Here is an 18358-nt window from a genome sequence, read left to right as displayed (position 1 = left end):
TCCCCCCTCTTGCTCCTAATGATAAATGATTGATAAAAATGAGTAAAGGTAAAGTTTTCTAATCATGTTTGACATGAATCACATGATTTTAATTTTTTTTTTTTTGGTCCCACATCGCAAAAACTGAAAATTCTTAAGCGTAACAAAAAAAAGTATTTTATGCGCCCAGGCAAACACCGCAAATTGACGCGGATGGGCTGAGAAAAATATTTAAGCCCAGGAAAGTCCCCGGGCCTCGTTATGCTGAGAAGCATCCTTGGTAACAAGAGATCCGCGGCCCGGAAATTCTTCTCGCACTCGTGCGAGCTGCTGAGACACGTGTGGAGCTCTGAATTTCTCATGGTATTTGGCCGATTACACAGTTATTCACGTGCTTTCATAAAGCAACTGAACGGGGCTTACAATCTTGCGGTTCATTCTTTTCTTTAATAAAGTGATATAAAATATCATTTATTTCTTAATTTAAAAGCTCTGTTAAAAATAACGGAACGGAACTTTCATATTATTTGGCAGCATCTTAAGTAGAGTTTTTAATTATTAAATAAGTTATTTTGTCTTAATTTTTAGAAAATTTTAATTTTGGGCCATATCTTTTCTTATGGAGAGGGTATGGCATGAGTTCAACTCTTATTGGGAGAGTTGTGGCTCTCACTTCTTACTCTATCAAAATCCTTAGATTATTTGACAAAGTTTAGTCCAATTATAATTAAACTTAAACTCATATATTTTAAATAAGTTTAATTACGAATGTTCATTTCATGATATAAATTTGTATATTTATACTATTTTACAATTACTAATAGAATGTTTTGAGATAAATATTTAAATTTATATTAGTAGTTTCAACTATCTAATTTTATTTATAAATCATCAATTAGTCCAATCTAATCCTCAATAAATAATTTTGTTCAATCCTATCAAATTCAGTTTAATACAATCTTATTTAATGAGCATATATTCTGTTTAATCCAGCTTACCAAATGTGAATCTTGCATTCCTCCTATAATCCAGCACGGCACACTTTTGATCTTTTAGCTTTTTCCACACACAATCTATCTACTACCTCTTGCTTACTTGCCGTATACCTATTTAATTTTAACAGATATTAGTCAAATATTTCACTACAAACATTGGCAATATTTATGTACATAACTAAAGCACTATTTTTTATTCACTTCAGGCACTAATTACTTTTGTTTCATTTCTTTTATTCTTGAGAGCTGGGTAATAAGTTAATAATGTCTACGCATATGTTACTCATAACATTTGAGGAGAAATTCCAGAGGAGCTGGGGAATGTTGCGGCAGGATAATTTCAATCTAACATTGAAGATGTTATGGCTACAAAATAATTTCTTAACTGGAATCATTCCTTTATCAATCTTCAATTTTTCTACCCTATTGAACTTGGATTTGTGATGTAATAACTTAGCAGGTAGTCATCAGTCTTCACTAATAATATGCATGTGTGACATCTATATAAAATATTTGGCATGGAATCGCTACTTATCTTTATATAATTGAAGATGCCAGCGCTAACAAATAATTTCTTAATAAGCATTATTCCTTCTCAACTTGGGAATCTATTATCACTTCTAAAAACTTTATCTTAGCTATAACCAGCTCCCTGATTCTTTCCCTTCCTTCATCTTAAGCAAGTCTTCTTTACTAGCTAACATTTATTTTGAATATAGTAGGTTATTTGTTGACCTCCCAACAAATATTTGCTACAACCTTCCTCTACAAAAATTATCTTCGTCAATCAATGATTTCTTGGGAGCCATATCAAAAGCAATTGGCAACTTGACCAAGCTTAAGGAGTTATATCTTGACCAAAACAGACTCCAGGGTAAGCATAATCATAGACTTTATATTCATGTCAATTTTTTATTCATTACTCGTAGTATTTCACCTTGACCACTAATGCTCATTCCTAGAATGAGAGGAAGGTTGATATAAAGATTAGAAAATATTTATTTGCTAAAAAATTAATAGTGTTTGAGCATTTCAATTGCGAACATTGAAATAAATGTTGATAATAACTTTGAATCTTTTTTTTTTAATATTTGAGAAGAGAAATATAGGGATCTTCTCCTAATCTAATCTTTTCTAAATTTTGTATAAGATCATGACACATGCCATTTAAGTCTTTCTAAGGCTTGGATTTAATTTATATTAGACTTTCCTTATTAAAATTAGAACACATCGTTTTATTGCCTAATTATTTTAATAGCTCTAAGATTTATACTGATTACTACAAACACATCGACATCACGATCGATGGACCAATGGTTGCTTATATCTATGAACATTTAATCACAAGGCAATCTTTTTAACTTCCACAAAAAATTAAAAATAATAATAATAACAAGATAATATCATGATAAGTAATTCAGAAAGTAATCAAGAAACAGATTCTTATCGCACGATGAAGTGTACGAATCTTACAGCAAAATGACAAAAGGAGGGCAGAGAGTGAGGAGTGAAATCATGGAAACATAGGTGACTGCTGCTGAATGAACAGTCTTTGATTCTGTGGCTGCTGCCATTTTCTTGTTTCTTGATTTCTTCTTCACAAAGTCCGTTTATGCAATCCTCACGACTGTGAAGTGATATATATTGACTCAGTTGAGGTTGAATTGAGTGTGTGACTGTGTGAGTGTGAGTGTGAATGTGCTGGCAGGCTTGACTTGGAATATTGATTTTTTATTTTTGGGAAAAGTCTTGCGTGTAAACTCCGATCTTTCCCCTTCAATTTTGTTTACAAAGAGAGGGAGAGAATCCTTTCCGTTATTAAAATAAGGGGTAGGTTAAAAGATATAATATATATATATATATTATATTAAATTGTGTATTTTATATTTTTTTAATTTATTCTTTACTTTGATAATTTAAAAAAATTTCTTATTTAATAATAATTATATATATGTGTGTGTGCATGTGTATAAAATGGATAGTGGTAGCAAGGTAGCGTCTAGTAAGGAAAATGCTATTTGAGGTCCGAAAAATACTTCTGTAGAGTAAACATATCATTTTGACACCTTGATAGATATGTACTATTATGAGTTTTCTTTTTGTATGAAACAATTGTGAAATGTTTTGATTAAGGTCTTATCAATCCCTTGGACGAAATAGTACTATCATTAATGGTGTAATAAACTTGAATCAAAATATGTATTATTTATTAAGAATTATGATCAAATGCGTACAATTACATACTTTATGATGCACGATAAGACGCGTGTTATGATGTTATTAGTGGAATTGTATTACCCCACCAATAAAAAATCACAACAAAGTACATGGCAACATGCATCAAATCAGTCCTCTATTAATTAATATTTAAAAAACAATTCAAAAATAGATGAAGATCTAAACTACAAAATGTCCTAAAGTTTTTATACATCATACACTTATTTTTCTTAGATTCTTACTATATTTAAAAATGCACGCAGTTCAAACCCCCCCCCCCCCCCCCCCCCAATTGCATAAGTTCTTGCCAATTGTATCCAAATGATTAAAAGAGCTTATTGTATAAGAAAGTATGCAGATATACCCTTGTACAGAATTCCAGTGGTTTTGAACATGGGTGCATGACACGTGAGCTTTGGGCAGATAGATGTCCTTTGTTTATTTTTAATTTTTTTTTCTTCGGGAATCAATCGGTAACAAATTTGAGATTCAGATTGGCACATGCTTACATATTCAATTAGATTATAAACTTACGTCAGATTATATTACAAGTGTTAATGTATCTAGAATCCTAACAGATTTTAGATCTAATATGGAGTTCTAATTACTAAATCAAGAATATGAATGGCTTTACTCACCCCTTATTATTATTTTTTTGTAATAAAAGAATAAGAACATGAATTTATATGATAATTATTTTTTTTTAAAATTATACTAAATATATTCATGTCCATGATTTTTTCATCTTAAGAAATTAACAACTTTTTGAAATTTTTTTTAACAAAATTAATCATAAATGGAGTTTACTTGTAATTCAAGAGAACGTTTTAAGTAGTACGAACCAAATTATTGAACTTAAAACACCTAACAACTTTTGCAAGAACCCTTCCACAACACCCCCCTGGGGCCCACCGTGAGAAGTGCTTTAACGACCATGGACTGAGCAGCCTATGGCAACCCAATTTGTGGCAAGACCCATCCTCCAAGCCCACAATCATACTTGGGTTACTCTCGCTAAGATCCCATGTAATTTTTGTTTTTTGTTTTGTTGAGAAGTGTAATTTTTGTTGAGCAGTGCTCGACACTGCAATATTTAAATTTCAATTTGAGTTAGATATAATATAGTATTCATTAATTGGATGGTAATTAAATAATTTTAATAATTATGAAATATACTATTAATAAAAGAATGACACACAACATTAGGATTCAAGGTTAGATTTTAGGAATTGACATCCCTAATAAGGGCCGGCTTTAGAGTATCTGGGACCTTAAATAAATTTATTTTACGAGACCTCTTTTTATTCAGCAACTTTAATACTAAAAAAATAAAAACAAAAGAGCTCAAAATTCATTTCATCTTTAGTTTTTGAATTCAACAAATAATTAAGAAGATCAACAAAAATTTCGAAAAACAAAACCTAAAATTTACTTCCTTTAGGACTTTTAAAAAAATAAACAAATAAATAAATGAGAACAATACTATTTTTAAATAGAATATTTAGAATTATAGTAAGTAAAAAGTTGAGATGATAAATTGATGATCAAATAATATATATGGGCTTTGTATTTCAAGAAGGGAAAAAGTTCTTCCCATCCTTAGGGTTTCATGTAATAACCTATTTCATCCTTACTTTTTAAACAATATACCGAAACATTCTTTCGTTAACTCACCATTAGTTGATTGTCGTTTGTTAGTAATTCATTTAGGGTAAAAAATGATTTTCCATCAAAGAGAAAATTAGAAAAATAAATAAAAGTTGACATATAACTAAAAATGATTTTATCTAATCTCACTAAATAGGAAATACCGAAAATGATGAAAAACTTCCATTTTAAGTAATTTTTTTTACTTCTTTCTATTTTAGCGGCATGAAAGCCCTATAAACCCTAGATCTAAGTACAAAAAATATCACAATTTTCTTATTCATATAAGTATACTCTCTAATTGCACTGTAAAATAACTTGAATTGAGTTGAAGATAAAGAAAATATTCAGCACATACAAGCACATAAAAATTGGTGGTATTTTTGAGTTTTTCTTCCAATGATTTAAAGATATTGTGTTAATTACAGTTTGTTCCTTATGGCAATTATTCAATGGATATATCAAATTATATCATCGTTGATTTCATTTAAGAAAAAATTAATGAATTTTGCATACTTTGTAATGTTATATAATTGTGTAAACAAATTATTTTACTATAGTTTGTATCACTTTAATGAAAATCATATTTTGCCCTCAATGAATTACTAGTTAACGGCTTTACACTAACGGTGAATTAACGAAAGGATATTTTAGGTTATTATTTGAAAAGTAAGGATGAAACGTGCTATTACATTAAACCTTAGGGATCAAAAGAGCTTTTTCCCTTTCAAGAAATTAATTTTTTTACTTTTTTGAATGAAATAATGCATGAAATAATTTTCTTTATAAAGAAGAGAGTAAGAAATTTTTCCATCTATGATTTTTTAGATTATGAGGATCTTAATAGAAATTAAAATGAATGCCCGAAATCAATCATTATATTGTTAAATAATTAAGTTTTTTTAAGAAATTGAAAAGGCAAAAATTTTATTTATTTATCTTGGAAAAAAAATGAACGAATAAGTGGTTAGACAATATTATTAATTGTATCTCTTTACAATAAGATTACTAAATATGAATTTTTTTTATTAAAAGAATTCTTAATTATAGGATGATTGTTGATTGGAAAGATGTCTATTAGATTTTACTAATGTGTATTAGATTTAACCATCATGCATATTTTTTTAAAATCTCTAGTAACTAGAGAATTATTAATAAAATATTCAAAAAATGAGCCATTCCTACAATTTGGGGCTAAGGCAACTGCATTTTTCGCTTGTATTTAAAGCCACTTCTATTCTAAATATTATTGATTTTTGTTAATACCATTAATAACTATTTGATTTAAAATTTTGTCAACATTATTAAATGATAACGAAGGTCCTTTATAGAACTTTAAGGCAAAAGAAATCAGAATAAATAGCAAATTAAGATATTTAAGTGACATTATCAATATTGCAAGAGAGGACAATCATATTGTGTTCTTAATTCACTTATTAAACATAAAACTTCTTCTTCCTCTTTTTTTTTTTTTGGTTTATTATATAAAATTACGTATTCAAATATGCCAATATAAATTCGCTTTTACAAGAAACTAATCAAAATTGGAAGCGCAAAAATTTGACTGTTATCTTCTATAACGTTATGGATTTGGTAAGTGACATATGCGGTAACTGACATCTTCTTTAAAAATATATGGGTCCCACCACTATGACAACTTTTATATTATTTTAAAGGAGCCGTAGGTTACCGTAACTATAATTTAGGAGCACCCTAACATTATATTCCTAAAAAGTTAATGATGATCAATTATTTGACCGTTATACTCGTAAGTCAGATTATTCAAGAAAGCAAGAACTTATTTGGGGCCTAACGACAGTTAAACCATTTATTTTATTAAAAGATTTTGAGGAGCATAATACTATTTGACAAGGATCTATATGAAGAAAACTAAGATGTATTGACTTAGTTGTGATTTACGCAAAAATATGAGGGCTTGATGTCATTGCAGCATATAAATATTCAGGGTTTTGCAGAGTTCAATAAACCCCTGAACCGTTCTGCCCTTTCCCTCTCAATATCTTCGCAGTAGTAGCATGAAACCGACTCGTATTTCAATTAGCCCCAAGAAAAATCTATTTTCCGGGAAACAAAACGAAAAAAAAAAAAAAATTTCAACATCTTTGATTAAAACCCACTTCACTTTCTTGTATTGTTGAAAAGTTTTCTGCTAGTTCTCCTCTTCATTATCAAAGCTCAATATGCTATGGAGATGCAAACGGAGCTTGTTTTACACAGCACAAAGGAGCCAAATCTTGAAAACGATAATATCCTTTAAGTCAATTCACCAAATTTCATCACCTAAGGTATGTGCAACAACACATCAGGATTTTCCTATCATTCTTGCTCCTCATATTGTGCACTCAACTTTATTGAACTGCCCTTCTGATTTGATTGCTTTGAGTTTTTTCATTTGGTGTGCAAAGCAACGTGATTACTTTCATGATGTTCAATCATTTGATCATATGATTAGTGTGGTTACTCGTTTGACTGGAAGGTTTGAGACTGTGAGAGGAATTGTGGGTGAATTGGCGCGTGTCGGGTGTGTTATAAAGGCACAAACTTTCTTGCTTTTTTTGAGGATTTATTGGCGTGGGGAAATGTATGGGATGGTTTTGGAGGCTTTTGATGAAATGGTTAGGTTTGGTTTTACGCCTAACACATTTGCGCGTAATATTGTTATGGATGTATTATTCAAGATTGGACGTGTTGACCTTGGTATTAAGGTTCTGAAAGAGACCCAGTTGCCGAATTTCTTGAGTTTTAACATTGCATTGTGTAATTTATGCAAGTTAAATGATGTTAGTAATGTTAAGGATGTCATTGGGATGATGGTTAGGAAGGGCTTTTATCCTAATGTCAGGATGTTTGAGATACTTTTAAATTGTTTCTGCAAAATGGGTAGGATCGCTGAAGCGTACCAACTGTTAGGTCTAATGATTACTTTGGGAACTTCGTTGTCTGTGAATGCTTGGACGGTACTCATTGATGGGTTTCGCCGGTTGAGAAGACTTGATATGGCAGGTTATTTATGGGAAAAGATGGTTCAGAATGGTTGTTCTCCGAATGTTGTAACATATACATCTTTAATTAAGGGATTCATGGAAGCCAAAATGTTCAGCATTGCATTTAGTTTTTTAGATATGTTGGAATCTGAAGGGCATGCTCCTGACTTGGTGTTTCATAATGTTTTAATAGATTGCTTATCTAAGATGGGAAGCTATGATGATGCACTTGATGTTTATGATGGTTTGTTAGAACTGAAGTTAGTTCCCGATTCTTATACATTTTGTTCTTTACTGTCCACTGTATGTTTGTCTGGAAGATTCTCTCTTTTACCCAAGTTAGTTTGTGGACTTGAGGTGGAAGCAGATCTAGTAGTCTATAATGCACTTTTAAGTTACTTTTGTAAGGCTGGTTTCCCGAATCAGGCCGTCAAGTTATATAATACTATGCTGGATAAAGGTTTCACGCCAGATAATTACAGCTTTGTTGGATTACTTTGTGGACTATGTGGAGCAAGAAAGATTGATGAAGCAATTAATGTGTACCAGGGGATAGTCATGAATAATCCGGCTGTTAATGCTCATGTCCATACTGCAATTGTGGATAGACTTATAGAAGCTGGCAGATGCCACAAGGCCATCCAATTGTTTAGGAGAGCCATCGTAGAGAAATACCCACTAGATGTTGTATCATACACAGTTGCTATTCGTGGACTTCTCGAGGGTGGAAGGACTGAAGAAGCATATATCTTGTATAGTCAGATGAAGCACATTGCTGTACCTCCCAATGCCTACACATATAGAGTAATGCTCCTTAGTTTCTGTAAGGAACGGAATATTAAGATGGTTAAACGGCTATTGCAAGATGTCATTGATGCAAGGATTGAACTGGACTACCATACATCCATCAGGCTAACTAAATTTATATTCAAGTTTCATTCATCTTCTTCGGCAGTAAATCAGTTAGTTGAAATGTGTAATTTGGGGTTGATACCTGATGAAATGTGGAGGAAGTTGGGGTTGTTATCTGATGAGATGATGACGCCTGTGTCACTGTTCGATGGATTTGTCCCTTGTGAAAGAAGAGCAGGCAATGCAAATTATTTATTGTTGAATGGTGGTGTTGGAAGATAACCAATTTTTGGGATCATCTTGCTCTGATGAACTTTCTGATATCATTGCTGCTTCCCTGATGTCAAATATAGTCGGAATCATAAATTTATATCTACTCAGACAGTGTAGTTTTTGTCATATGGAACTCAGCATGCTCTAGGACATTCAGGCATCTAAAAATCTAGCTGGTAATCTCTCTTTCCTTTTTTTCTTTTCTCTTTTTCCGAAGAAATTTTTCAATAATCACCTTGGTTTTGCTCATTTTTTCTGTTGCTTTAAGAGGGGTTGTATCGAGGACAATTGCTTGAGATGCAAAGATAAAGCGGAAATATCTACTACATGTTGATCAATTGTATGTGGTATGCAAGGAAATTATGGTAATCGTTTTCCTTCCTGAAGTTTATTATTATTGGTTAGACCCCTGCAGAATTGAGAACTTTATTTTAATCACATCCTGCAAAATCTTTCCTCATCACACATGGATGCAGAAGGATCATGGGCTGGTTTGAGAGCATTAATCAGGAGCAACAAATGTGAAGTGATTGCACGTGGCTGCAGCAAGTATCTGCAGAAGCATTAGCAATTTTACAAGGTATTGAAATGACATAGATTTCAGGTTTGTAGCCCGCCCTTAGTCATTGAGTCTGACTCTTTGAACGTAATCAAATGAAGCAAAATCTCCATTTTGCTTATTGAAGTGCATGTTTTGGGCAAGAATATTCGATTTTAATAAGAAAATATGGGTATTCAAGAATAATGATCAAATGGTTTAATTTTTTATTAACTTAAACTTTCATAATCTTATCCTGCTGGCAGCGAAGAAAGATTCAGGTATATACATATATTTTTCGTAAAATGTTAAGATCAATTAGGAATGTTGACAGTAAAAAGTAATGACAAGAATATATCAAGGTGCAAGTATTTCGCAATTGGCTGGGGGCTATTGCACCCTTAAAAAAAAAAAAATTCAGCACCCATTCTTAGCAGAAAAATGTAGCACCTATTATGAAGGACAATTTAATTTAATTAAGTTTGCTGTAATTTATTATTAAGCTCAAGTTATTAACAAGCCTCAGCTATTTTTGCAGATGAAAATGCTTCTGTTAGCAGCAAGAGAACTAGGAGAGGCAAAGCCAAATGCTTAAATTGCAAGGTCAAACAAATCCTTTGGTTAAATTAGCAATAGCTGGGACGGGGTTTGGTTTGGATTGTCTGTGTTCTTGAGGGTTCAATTTTCCTCTCACAAAAGAAACATAACTCCAGTTTATAGGAGAGGCAAACGGTGATTAATGATTTTTTATGACTAAACTTTATTTTTTATGTTGTTAATAACCACCATAGACTATATGGCACCAGGTCTGTTCCACATTAAATGTTTTTTTTTTTTATTTCTTTAATACTTTCTGATACGTTATTTATTTCTTATGATCTTCATTTGAGCATATTATTGTAAATTATTTTATCTTACTATCTAATTGTTGAAATCCATAGAATATGGAAGAGAAGGACAAGCATCCACAAATGAGGGATGTTTACAGCTTTGGGATTATGATAATGGAAACATTAAGTGGGAAGAAACCTACAAATGAAATATTTTATGGAGAAATGACATTAAAGCATTAGGCTAATGATTTGCTACCCAATTCAGTTATGGAAGTTGTTGGTGCAAATTTGCTGCATTGGGAATACAAACATTTTATGACCAAAGAGCAATGCATGTCATTTGTCTTCAATTTAGCTATGGAGTGTACTGTGGAATCACCAAAACAGAGAATCAATACAAAGAAAATTGTAACGAGACTTTTAAAAGCAGAGAATCAACTTGTTGTCATGAACACCATGACTAGAAAAAATATAAATCGATTGAATGTTAAAAGCCATGGTTATGAAATTGATTTTAAGAGTCATGGTTAACTTTCACATGAACTTGTTCATAATTCAAAAAAAAAATTTAAGTAATCATATACAAGTCTCATTAATTTTATAATAGAAAACAAAATTAAAATATAAAAAATATGAACTTGCTAAATCAAAACTTTGATATTGGAGAGAACACACATTAGTGGCGGCGGTAAATTGTAACGCTAATATGATATTTAATGACTTATATATTAGAGTATATGGTAAATAAGACATAATTATCTTTTTTGTAAAATTATTAATGTTATAATAAGAACTTTCAAAAACTGTGATTGGTTTATTTTAAACTGCTTATGAAAAATAAACCTTATCTTATTTTAAAAAACTGTAATAAAATAGAAAAAATTATGAAATAAATAATTTTTACAAAATTTATCAAATTTCTACTATAATCCCAATGGGACTATGATTAATCAATGTCTTATCGTCTTTGCTTTCATTGACTTTGACTTCTCTTTCATTGATTTCTTCATCTTGGAAGATAATTTTTGCAGCGAGATCGACAAAATTTAATTCAAGTTAAAAGATCAGAAACGAGTGCCCCTAACAAATACAATTCAAGCCGCGGAATTTTGTTGGACTTATCGGCACCTGTGAATCCTCGAAGCATCAAACGAAGAGCAAAAACATTTCAACGTTTGTTGTTACGTGGAGAGGAATCTTTTCTCGCTTTAATTTCTCTCCTCTATTTTCTGATTTTTCTCTTTCACGTGGAGAGAAATTTAGGTTTCATCATAAATACTTAGAAGCACTTCCGAGTGTCACTCCATCATAAATACTTAATTAGTCATTACCCGATTGTCTTCTGTTCCATTGGCTTTGCAATTCATGACTTTTGAGTCGAGCTAAGGATCGACAAAAATGTTATAACCCATAAAGCACGCATAAACACTATTCAATGGGCCGCTAATTTATTCTTCTTGAAAGAGAATACGAAGAATATGAGAGAGAGAATGGGACCGTGTAATTAAATTTAAATTTCAAGTGGGCAGTCCCACTTCCACCATCGCTATCTCTTATGCGTGTCAAATTTAAATTTGAAAATAAGAAAATCTCAGCACGTCTATGTGATAACGTTACGACACTGTTTCATTTAAGTTTTAATTCTCATGACCACTTTTAATAGATAAGTCTTGGGTGTCAAAATTTTGAAACATTCAATTTTTATGATTTTTTATCAAGTAAATGCTTGTTTACTTTTTGTATTTTGATTTAAATACTCATTTAATTTTTATATTTTAAAAAGTACTTCAATATACTATTATTATTAAATATATTATATTCTTATCTTTACCTTTATAATGCTACCCTATCAACAATATTCTTAATATTAATTAATTTATCAAAAAAATTTAATAGCAAGTTAACTAATTATTAATTACCAAATTAATCAATAAATATCAGTATGAAAGAAATAGTTTTTTTTTGTACTTTAACTAGAATATGACAAATAACTATTTTTAAATAAATTAATATCAACTAACTGAAAGTAATATTTAATATCATTACAATAATCTTACTAATAATTGTATATAAAAATTTAATTTATCAAATTAATCCTAAAAGTAAAATAATAACATAAAAATTTCTTTAATTTTTATGGAGAGGGACACTGCATGTATTCAACTATTATTCAGAGAGTTGTGAGTCGACCCACTTCACATGTTTCCTAATTAGAGTTCGACATGTGCAATGTTACTCTCCATAAGGCGGTCAATGACACCACTCTTTTGATCAAAATCCTTAGATTATTTTGACAAATTTTATTCCAACTATAATTAAACTTAAACTTGTATATTTTTAATAATTTTAATTAATATTGTGAATATTAATTTCATGAATAAAAATGTATATTTATAACACTTTGCCATTATTAATAAAATGTTTTGAGATAAATAATTGAATTTATATTAGTATTTTCCAATTATTTAATTTTATTTATAAATTATCTATGAATTCATCCAAACCCACTATAAATAATTTAGTCAAATCCTATCTAATTTGCTCTAATACAATCTTATCTAATCATATATTCAGTTTAATCCAGCATTACAAATATGAATCTCTTGCATTCTTCCTGTAATGCAGTATACCACACATTTCATCTTGCAAGCATATGGAGTTTTTTAGCTTCTCCAATAATCCACTAGATGGCAATCTTTTAAGAGCTATAGGCAATCTTTATCAATCTTTGGAAGTCTTATCGTTGTTCAACTGTAATATTAGTGGCGGCGTTCCTGAGGAGATCAACAGCTTGACCAACTTAATAGCAACTTATTTAAAAGGCAATAAATCGAATGAGTCAATTCTGATTACTCTCCGCAAATTAAAAAATATTCGATTATTGAGTTTTCAAGATAATCAATTGGAAGGATCAATTCCAGACATTTGATGTCGTTTGACTGCCTTATTTTAGCTGGACTTAAACGGCAATAAACTTTCAGGATCCATCCCTACGTGCTTCAGCAATCTCACTTCTCTAAGGAACCTCTATTTGGTGCCCCGGGGGGGGGGGTGATGCAGCGGAAGTTTAATGTTCAAAATATTCCGTTGATTCTAGAGAATACCGGAACAAAAGAACAACTAAATTCATGTTGATTCAAAAGAATACCGCGAATTTAGGGGTTAAGACTCGTTGATTCCGCAGAATACCAAGAATTAATTGTTCAAATACTCACAAAGAGATTTGAAAATTGAAATATTATTAAACTCAAAATTCTCTGCTTGTAAAAGCTACAAAAGACACTTATTTATATTAAGTAAGACTTATCCTAATATGATTAGAAAACCTATTTTAATAAGACTTATGCCTAAATTAGGAATATTACCCAAATAAACAATACCTAAACAATAAGACTCTAAATAGGAAACCAAATTAAACTAGAATACAAATTAATTAAAATATTCCTAAATATTATACATTTAAATATAATTAGGATTTCTTCAATTTCTTGCTCTGCATCATTCCCGCCAGGTTGGAGAAAATTCGTCCTTGAATTTTGTATGTTGTAGTCTTCAAGAACATCTTCATGTGCATAAGGATTAATTTTTAAAACAGAGCTTTGACATAGATGACAAACTTTAAATTTTCCAACTTTTGTTATAACGTCCATCCAATCACTCCAATGGCGTAAAATAAATTCTTCTATCAACAACTTCTCCAATAATGTCTTCTCGTATTGTTCGTGTCGAACTTCAACATAGTTAAGGAGAAATGATTTCTTCTCATAATCCACTAACTGTTGAAAAATATCACAACTCTTTTTGTCTTCTTTCAGCAAATCAAGAGAACAATAAGAGATTGTATCAACAACTATCTCTCTCTCCTCCACAAGATCAAAAGATGGATAAACAATTACCTCTTCTCGTCCCACAATATCAAGATACTCATCAAATTTCGGCGATTGATCCAAATCAATATTGTCTTTGTGTTGAGGATTTGTTGTAGACATGAATGGCCAATTAATATTCTCCTCGGAAGGAATAATATTGTCGAAAGGAACAAAGTTACAATTTTCCTCATTATCTTCATAACAAACATCATCGTGAACAACTTCATCAAATCCATATGCATGCTTTATGTGTAAAGATTTTCTATCTCGAATTTTCTCTAAATCTTGAGAAATTGAACGCAAAATCCTCAACATCTTAACTAAAACATTTCTCAAGATGAAATCTTCACGTCGATGTTGTGATTTCATGATATAATTTTTTTCTTTTTTTTTCCTATGCTTTTTTTGGTGTTGTTTGGGTTTTTTTTTAAAACTAAATGGAAAAAAAAAACAAAAAAGGAAAAAAGGAAAGGTTTGGTGGTAGATGGAGTTAGATTGGTGAGACCAGGTTTTGGCTTTGATACTAAACTGATGTAGCGGAAGTTTAATGTTCAAAATATTCTGTTGATTCTAAAGAATACCGGAACAAAAAAACAACTAAATTCACGTTGATTCAAAAGAATACCGCGAATTTAGGGGTTAAGACTCGTTGATTCCGCAGAATACCGAGGATTAATTGTTCAAATACTCACAAAGAGATTTGAAAATTGAAATATTATTAAACTCAAAATTCTCTGCTTGTAAAAGCTACAAAAGACACTTATTTATATTAAGTAAGACTTATCCTAATATGATTAAAAAACCTATTTTAATAAGACTTATGCCTAAATTAGGAATATTACCCAAATAAGCAATACCTAAACAATAAGACTCTAAATAGGAAACCAAATTAAACTAGAATACAAATTAATTAAAATATTCCTAAATATTATACATTTAAATATAATTAAGATTTCTTCAATTTCTTGCTCTGCATCAGGGGGGGACAGTCTTTATTTGGGTTTCAATGAGTTGACTTCTATTCCTTCAACTTTGTGGAAGACATATTGGACCTTGTCTTTAAATGTTTTTACTGGTCCACTTCCTTTAGAGATTGGAAATTTGAAGGTTTTGTGAAGAATAAATTTGTCGATGAATAATTTTTCTGGTGTTATCCCAACTACAATTAGAGACCTAAAAGATGTACTATACCTCTTTTCCGAATATATTATATTTCAAGGCTCAATTCTTGATTCTATTGATGATTTGACAAGCTTGAAATCTTTGGATTTATCCAATAATAATTTCTCCGAGGCTACTCTTATATCATTAGAAAAACTTTAAAATCTCAAAAATATAAATTTTCTTTCAATACGCGAGAAGAAAAGATTCATATGGAGGAGCATTTAAGAGTCTTGATGTTGAATACGATATGATAAAAAGTATTTGCCATCAAAACCTTATCAAAATCATTAGCAGTTGTTCAAATGATGGTTTTAAAGCGTTGGTATTAAAATACATGCGTCATGCAAGTCTGGGTAAGTGTTTGTATACAAGCAAGTACATTTTGGATATTTTTCAAAGATTAAACATAATGATAGATATTGCATTAGTTTTGGAATATCTACACTTTGGTCATACAACACCTATAATTCACTGTGATTTAAAGCTGAGTAATGTATTGCTAGACGATAATATGGTTGCTCATTTTGAGTGATTTTGGCATGGCAAAGCTCTTACTCAGAGAAGATTAATCATTAACTCAAACACAAACACTTGCCACCACTGAGTTTGTTCTACATTAATTTTTTTATTTCTTTAATACTTTATGATATGTTATTTATTTTTACGATCTTCATTTGAGCATGCTATTGTTAATTATTTTATCTTTCCATGTAATTGTTGAAATCCATACAGTATGGAAGAGAAGGATAGGCATCCACAAATGGGGATGTTTACAACTTTGAGATAATGATAATGGAAACATTCAATGGGAAGAAACCCACAGATGAAATTTTTCATGGAAAAATGACATTAAAGCGTTGGGTTAATAATATGCTACCCAATTCAATTATGGAAGTTGTTGGTGCAAAATTGCTAAGTTCATGTCATTTGTCTTCAATTTCGCTATAGAGCGTTACTGTGGAATCACCAAAGCGGAGAATCAATGCAAAGGAAATTGTAACAAGACTCTTAAAAGCAGATAATCAACTTGTTGCAATGAATACCGTGACTATAGAAAAAATATAAATAGATTGAACGTTAAAAACTATAATCATGAATTTGATTTTAAGACTTATGGTTAACTTTCACATGAACTTGTTCATTGTTTAAAAAAATTTGTGTAATCATGTACAAGTCTCATTAATTTTACAAAAGAAAAAAATATTAAAATATAAAAAATATGAACTTAATAAAATCAAAATTTTGATACTGGAGAGAACTCAAATTACTTGCGATAGTAAATTGTGGTGGTAATATGATACTAATAACTTATGTACTAAAGTGTATGAAAAAATAAGATATAATTATCTTTTTTGTTAAATTATTAATGTTATAACAGAAACTTTGAAAAATTGTGGTGGCTTATTTTAAGTTATTTTTGAAAAGTAAATCTCAACTTGTTTTTAAAAATTGTAGTAAAATAAAAAAAATTATGAAATAAATAATTTTTATAAAATTTATTAAATATTATTTTTATAAAGAATTATGAAATAAGAAATTTATTAAATTTCTACTTTAATCCCAAATGATACTTAAGTGTCCCACCATATTATGATTAGTCAATGTCTTGCTGTCTTTGTTTTCATTGACTTTGACTTCTCTTTCATTGACTTCGCAACATGTAATTTCTGAGTTGGGTTGACTATTGACAAAAATGTGTATAACCCATAAAGCACGCACAATTAACCGATGGGCCACTGATTTCTTCATCTTGGAAGATAATTTTTGCAGCGAGATCGACAAAATTTAATTCAAGTTAAAAGATCAGAAACGAGTGGAGAGGAATAGCAAAAACATTTCAACGTTTGTTGTCACGTGGAGAGGAATCTTTTCTCGCTTTAATTTCTCTCTATTTTCTGATTTCTCTTTCACGTGGAGAGAAATTTAGGTTTCATCATAAATACTTAATTAGTCATTACCCCATTGTCTTCTGTTACATTGGCTTTGCAATTCATGACTTTTGAGTCGAGCTGAGGATCGACAAAAATGTTATAACCCATAAAGCACGCACAAACACTATTCAATGGGCCGCTAATTTATTCTTCTTGAAAGAGAATACGAAAAATATGAGAGAGAGAATGGGACCGTACAATTAAATTTAAATTCTAAGTGGGCAGTCCCACTCTCACCATCGCTATCTCTTATGCGTATCAAATTTAAATTTAAAAATAAAAATATCTTAGCACGTCTCTGTGATAACGTTACGACACTGTTTCATCTATGTTTTAATTCTCATGACCTCTTTTAATACACAAGTCTTGGGTGTCAAAATTTTGAAACATTCAACTTTTATGATTTTTTATCAAGTAAATGCTTGTTTACTTTTTGTATTTTGATTTAAATACTCATTTAATTTTTATATTTTAAAAAGTACTTCAATATACTATTATTATTAAATATATTATATTCTTATCTTTACCTTTATAATGCTACCCTATCAACAATATTCTTAATATTTATTAATTTATCAAAAAATTTTAATAGCAAGTTAACTAATTATTAATTACCAAATTAATCAATAAATATCGTTATGAAAGAAATAGTTTTTTTTGTACTTTAACTAGAATATGACAAATAACTATTTTTAAATAAATTAATATCAACTAACTGAAAGTAATATTTAATATCATTACAATAATCTTACTAATAATTGTATATAAAAATTAATTTATCAAATTAATCCTAAAAGTAAAATAATAACATAAAAATTTCTTTAATTTTTATTTTTTTAGGCTAATTTGATGAATTAAATTTTTTCATTAATATCTCCAAGATTGTTATTGTAAGGTATTACCATTAAAACGAAAATAGTAAAGGCTGGAACCTAATATATTTAATAAGAGAAGTATTTTGAAGTATTTTTCAATATATAAAAATTAAATAAACTCCTAAATTAAAATATAAGAACTAAACCATATAAACAAAGCTCTTGACATTGAACAACTTT

General features: G+C 30.1%; 1 protein-coding gene across 9 annotated transcripts; it reads left to right on the top strand.

The window, feature by feature from the left end:
- The first annotated feature begins 6780 nt into the window (after positions 1 to 6780).
- Positions 6781 to 10384, top strand: LOC127898592 (putative pentatricopeptide repeat-containing protein At1g16830). 9 transcript variants are annotated; one of them, XM_052431612.1, is made up of 4 exons: positions 6781 to 9144; positions 9237 to 9308; positions 9445 to 9548; positions 10045 to 10384. In XM_052431612.1, the coding sequence occupies exon 1, from the start codon at positions 7040 to 7042 to the stop codon at positions 8975 to 8977; it is 1938 nt and encodes a 645-aa protein (XP_052287572.1). In that variant the 5' UTR covers positions 6781 to 7039; the 3' UTR covers positions 8978 to 9144; positions 9237 to 9308; positions 9445 to 9548; positions 10045 to 10384. The 9 variants fall into 9 exon arrangements, with proteins under 9 accessions (XP_052287572.1, XP_052287573.1, XP_052287570.1 ...); XM_052431613.1 differs by having other exon boundaries at positions 9445 to 9572; XM_052431610.1 differs by having other exon boundaries at positions 9384 to 9548.
- The last annotated feature ends 7974 nt before the right edge of the window (positions 10385 to 18358 follow it).

This window comes from Citrus sinensis, chromosome 7, assembly GCF_022201045.2.
Source record: "Citrus sinensis cultivar Valencia sweet orange chromosome 7, DVS_A1.0, whole genome shotgun sequence".
Taxonomy (NCBI): domain Eukaryota; kingdom Viridiplantae; phylum Streptophyta; class Magnoliopsida; order Sapindales; family Rutaceae; genus Citrus; species Citrus sinensis.
The sequence above is the reverse complement of the archived record's forward strand: the minus strand, read 5'-3'. Positions and strand labels throughout refer to the sequence as shown.

Excerpts from the sequence above, each read along its gene's own strand:
- LOC127898592 (XM_052431612.1), top strand. The coding sequence starts at position 7,040 with ATGCTATGGAGATGCAAACGGAGCTTGTTTTACACAGCACAAAGGAGC.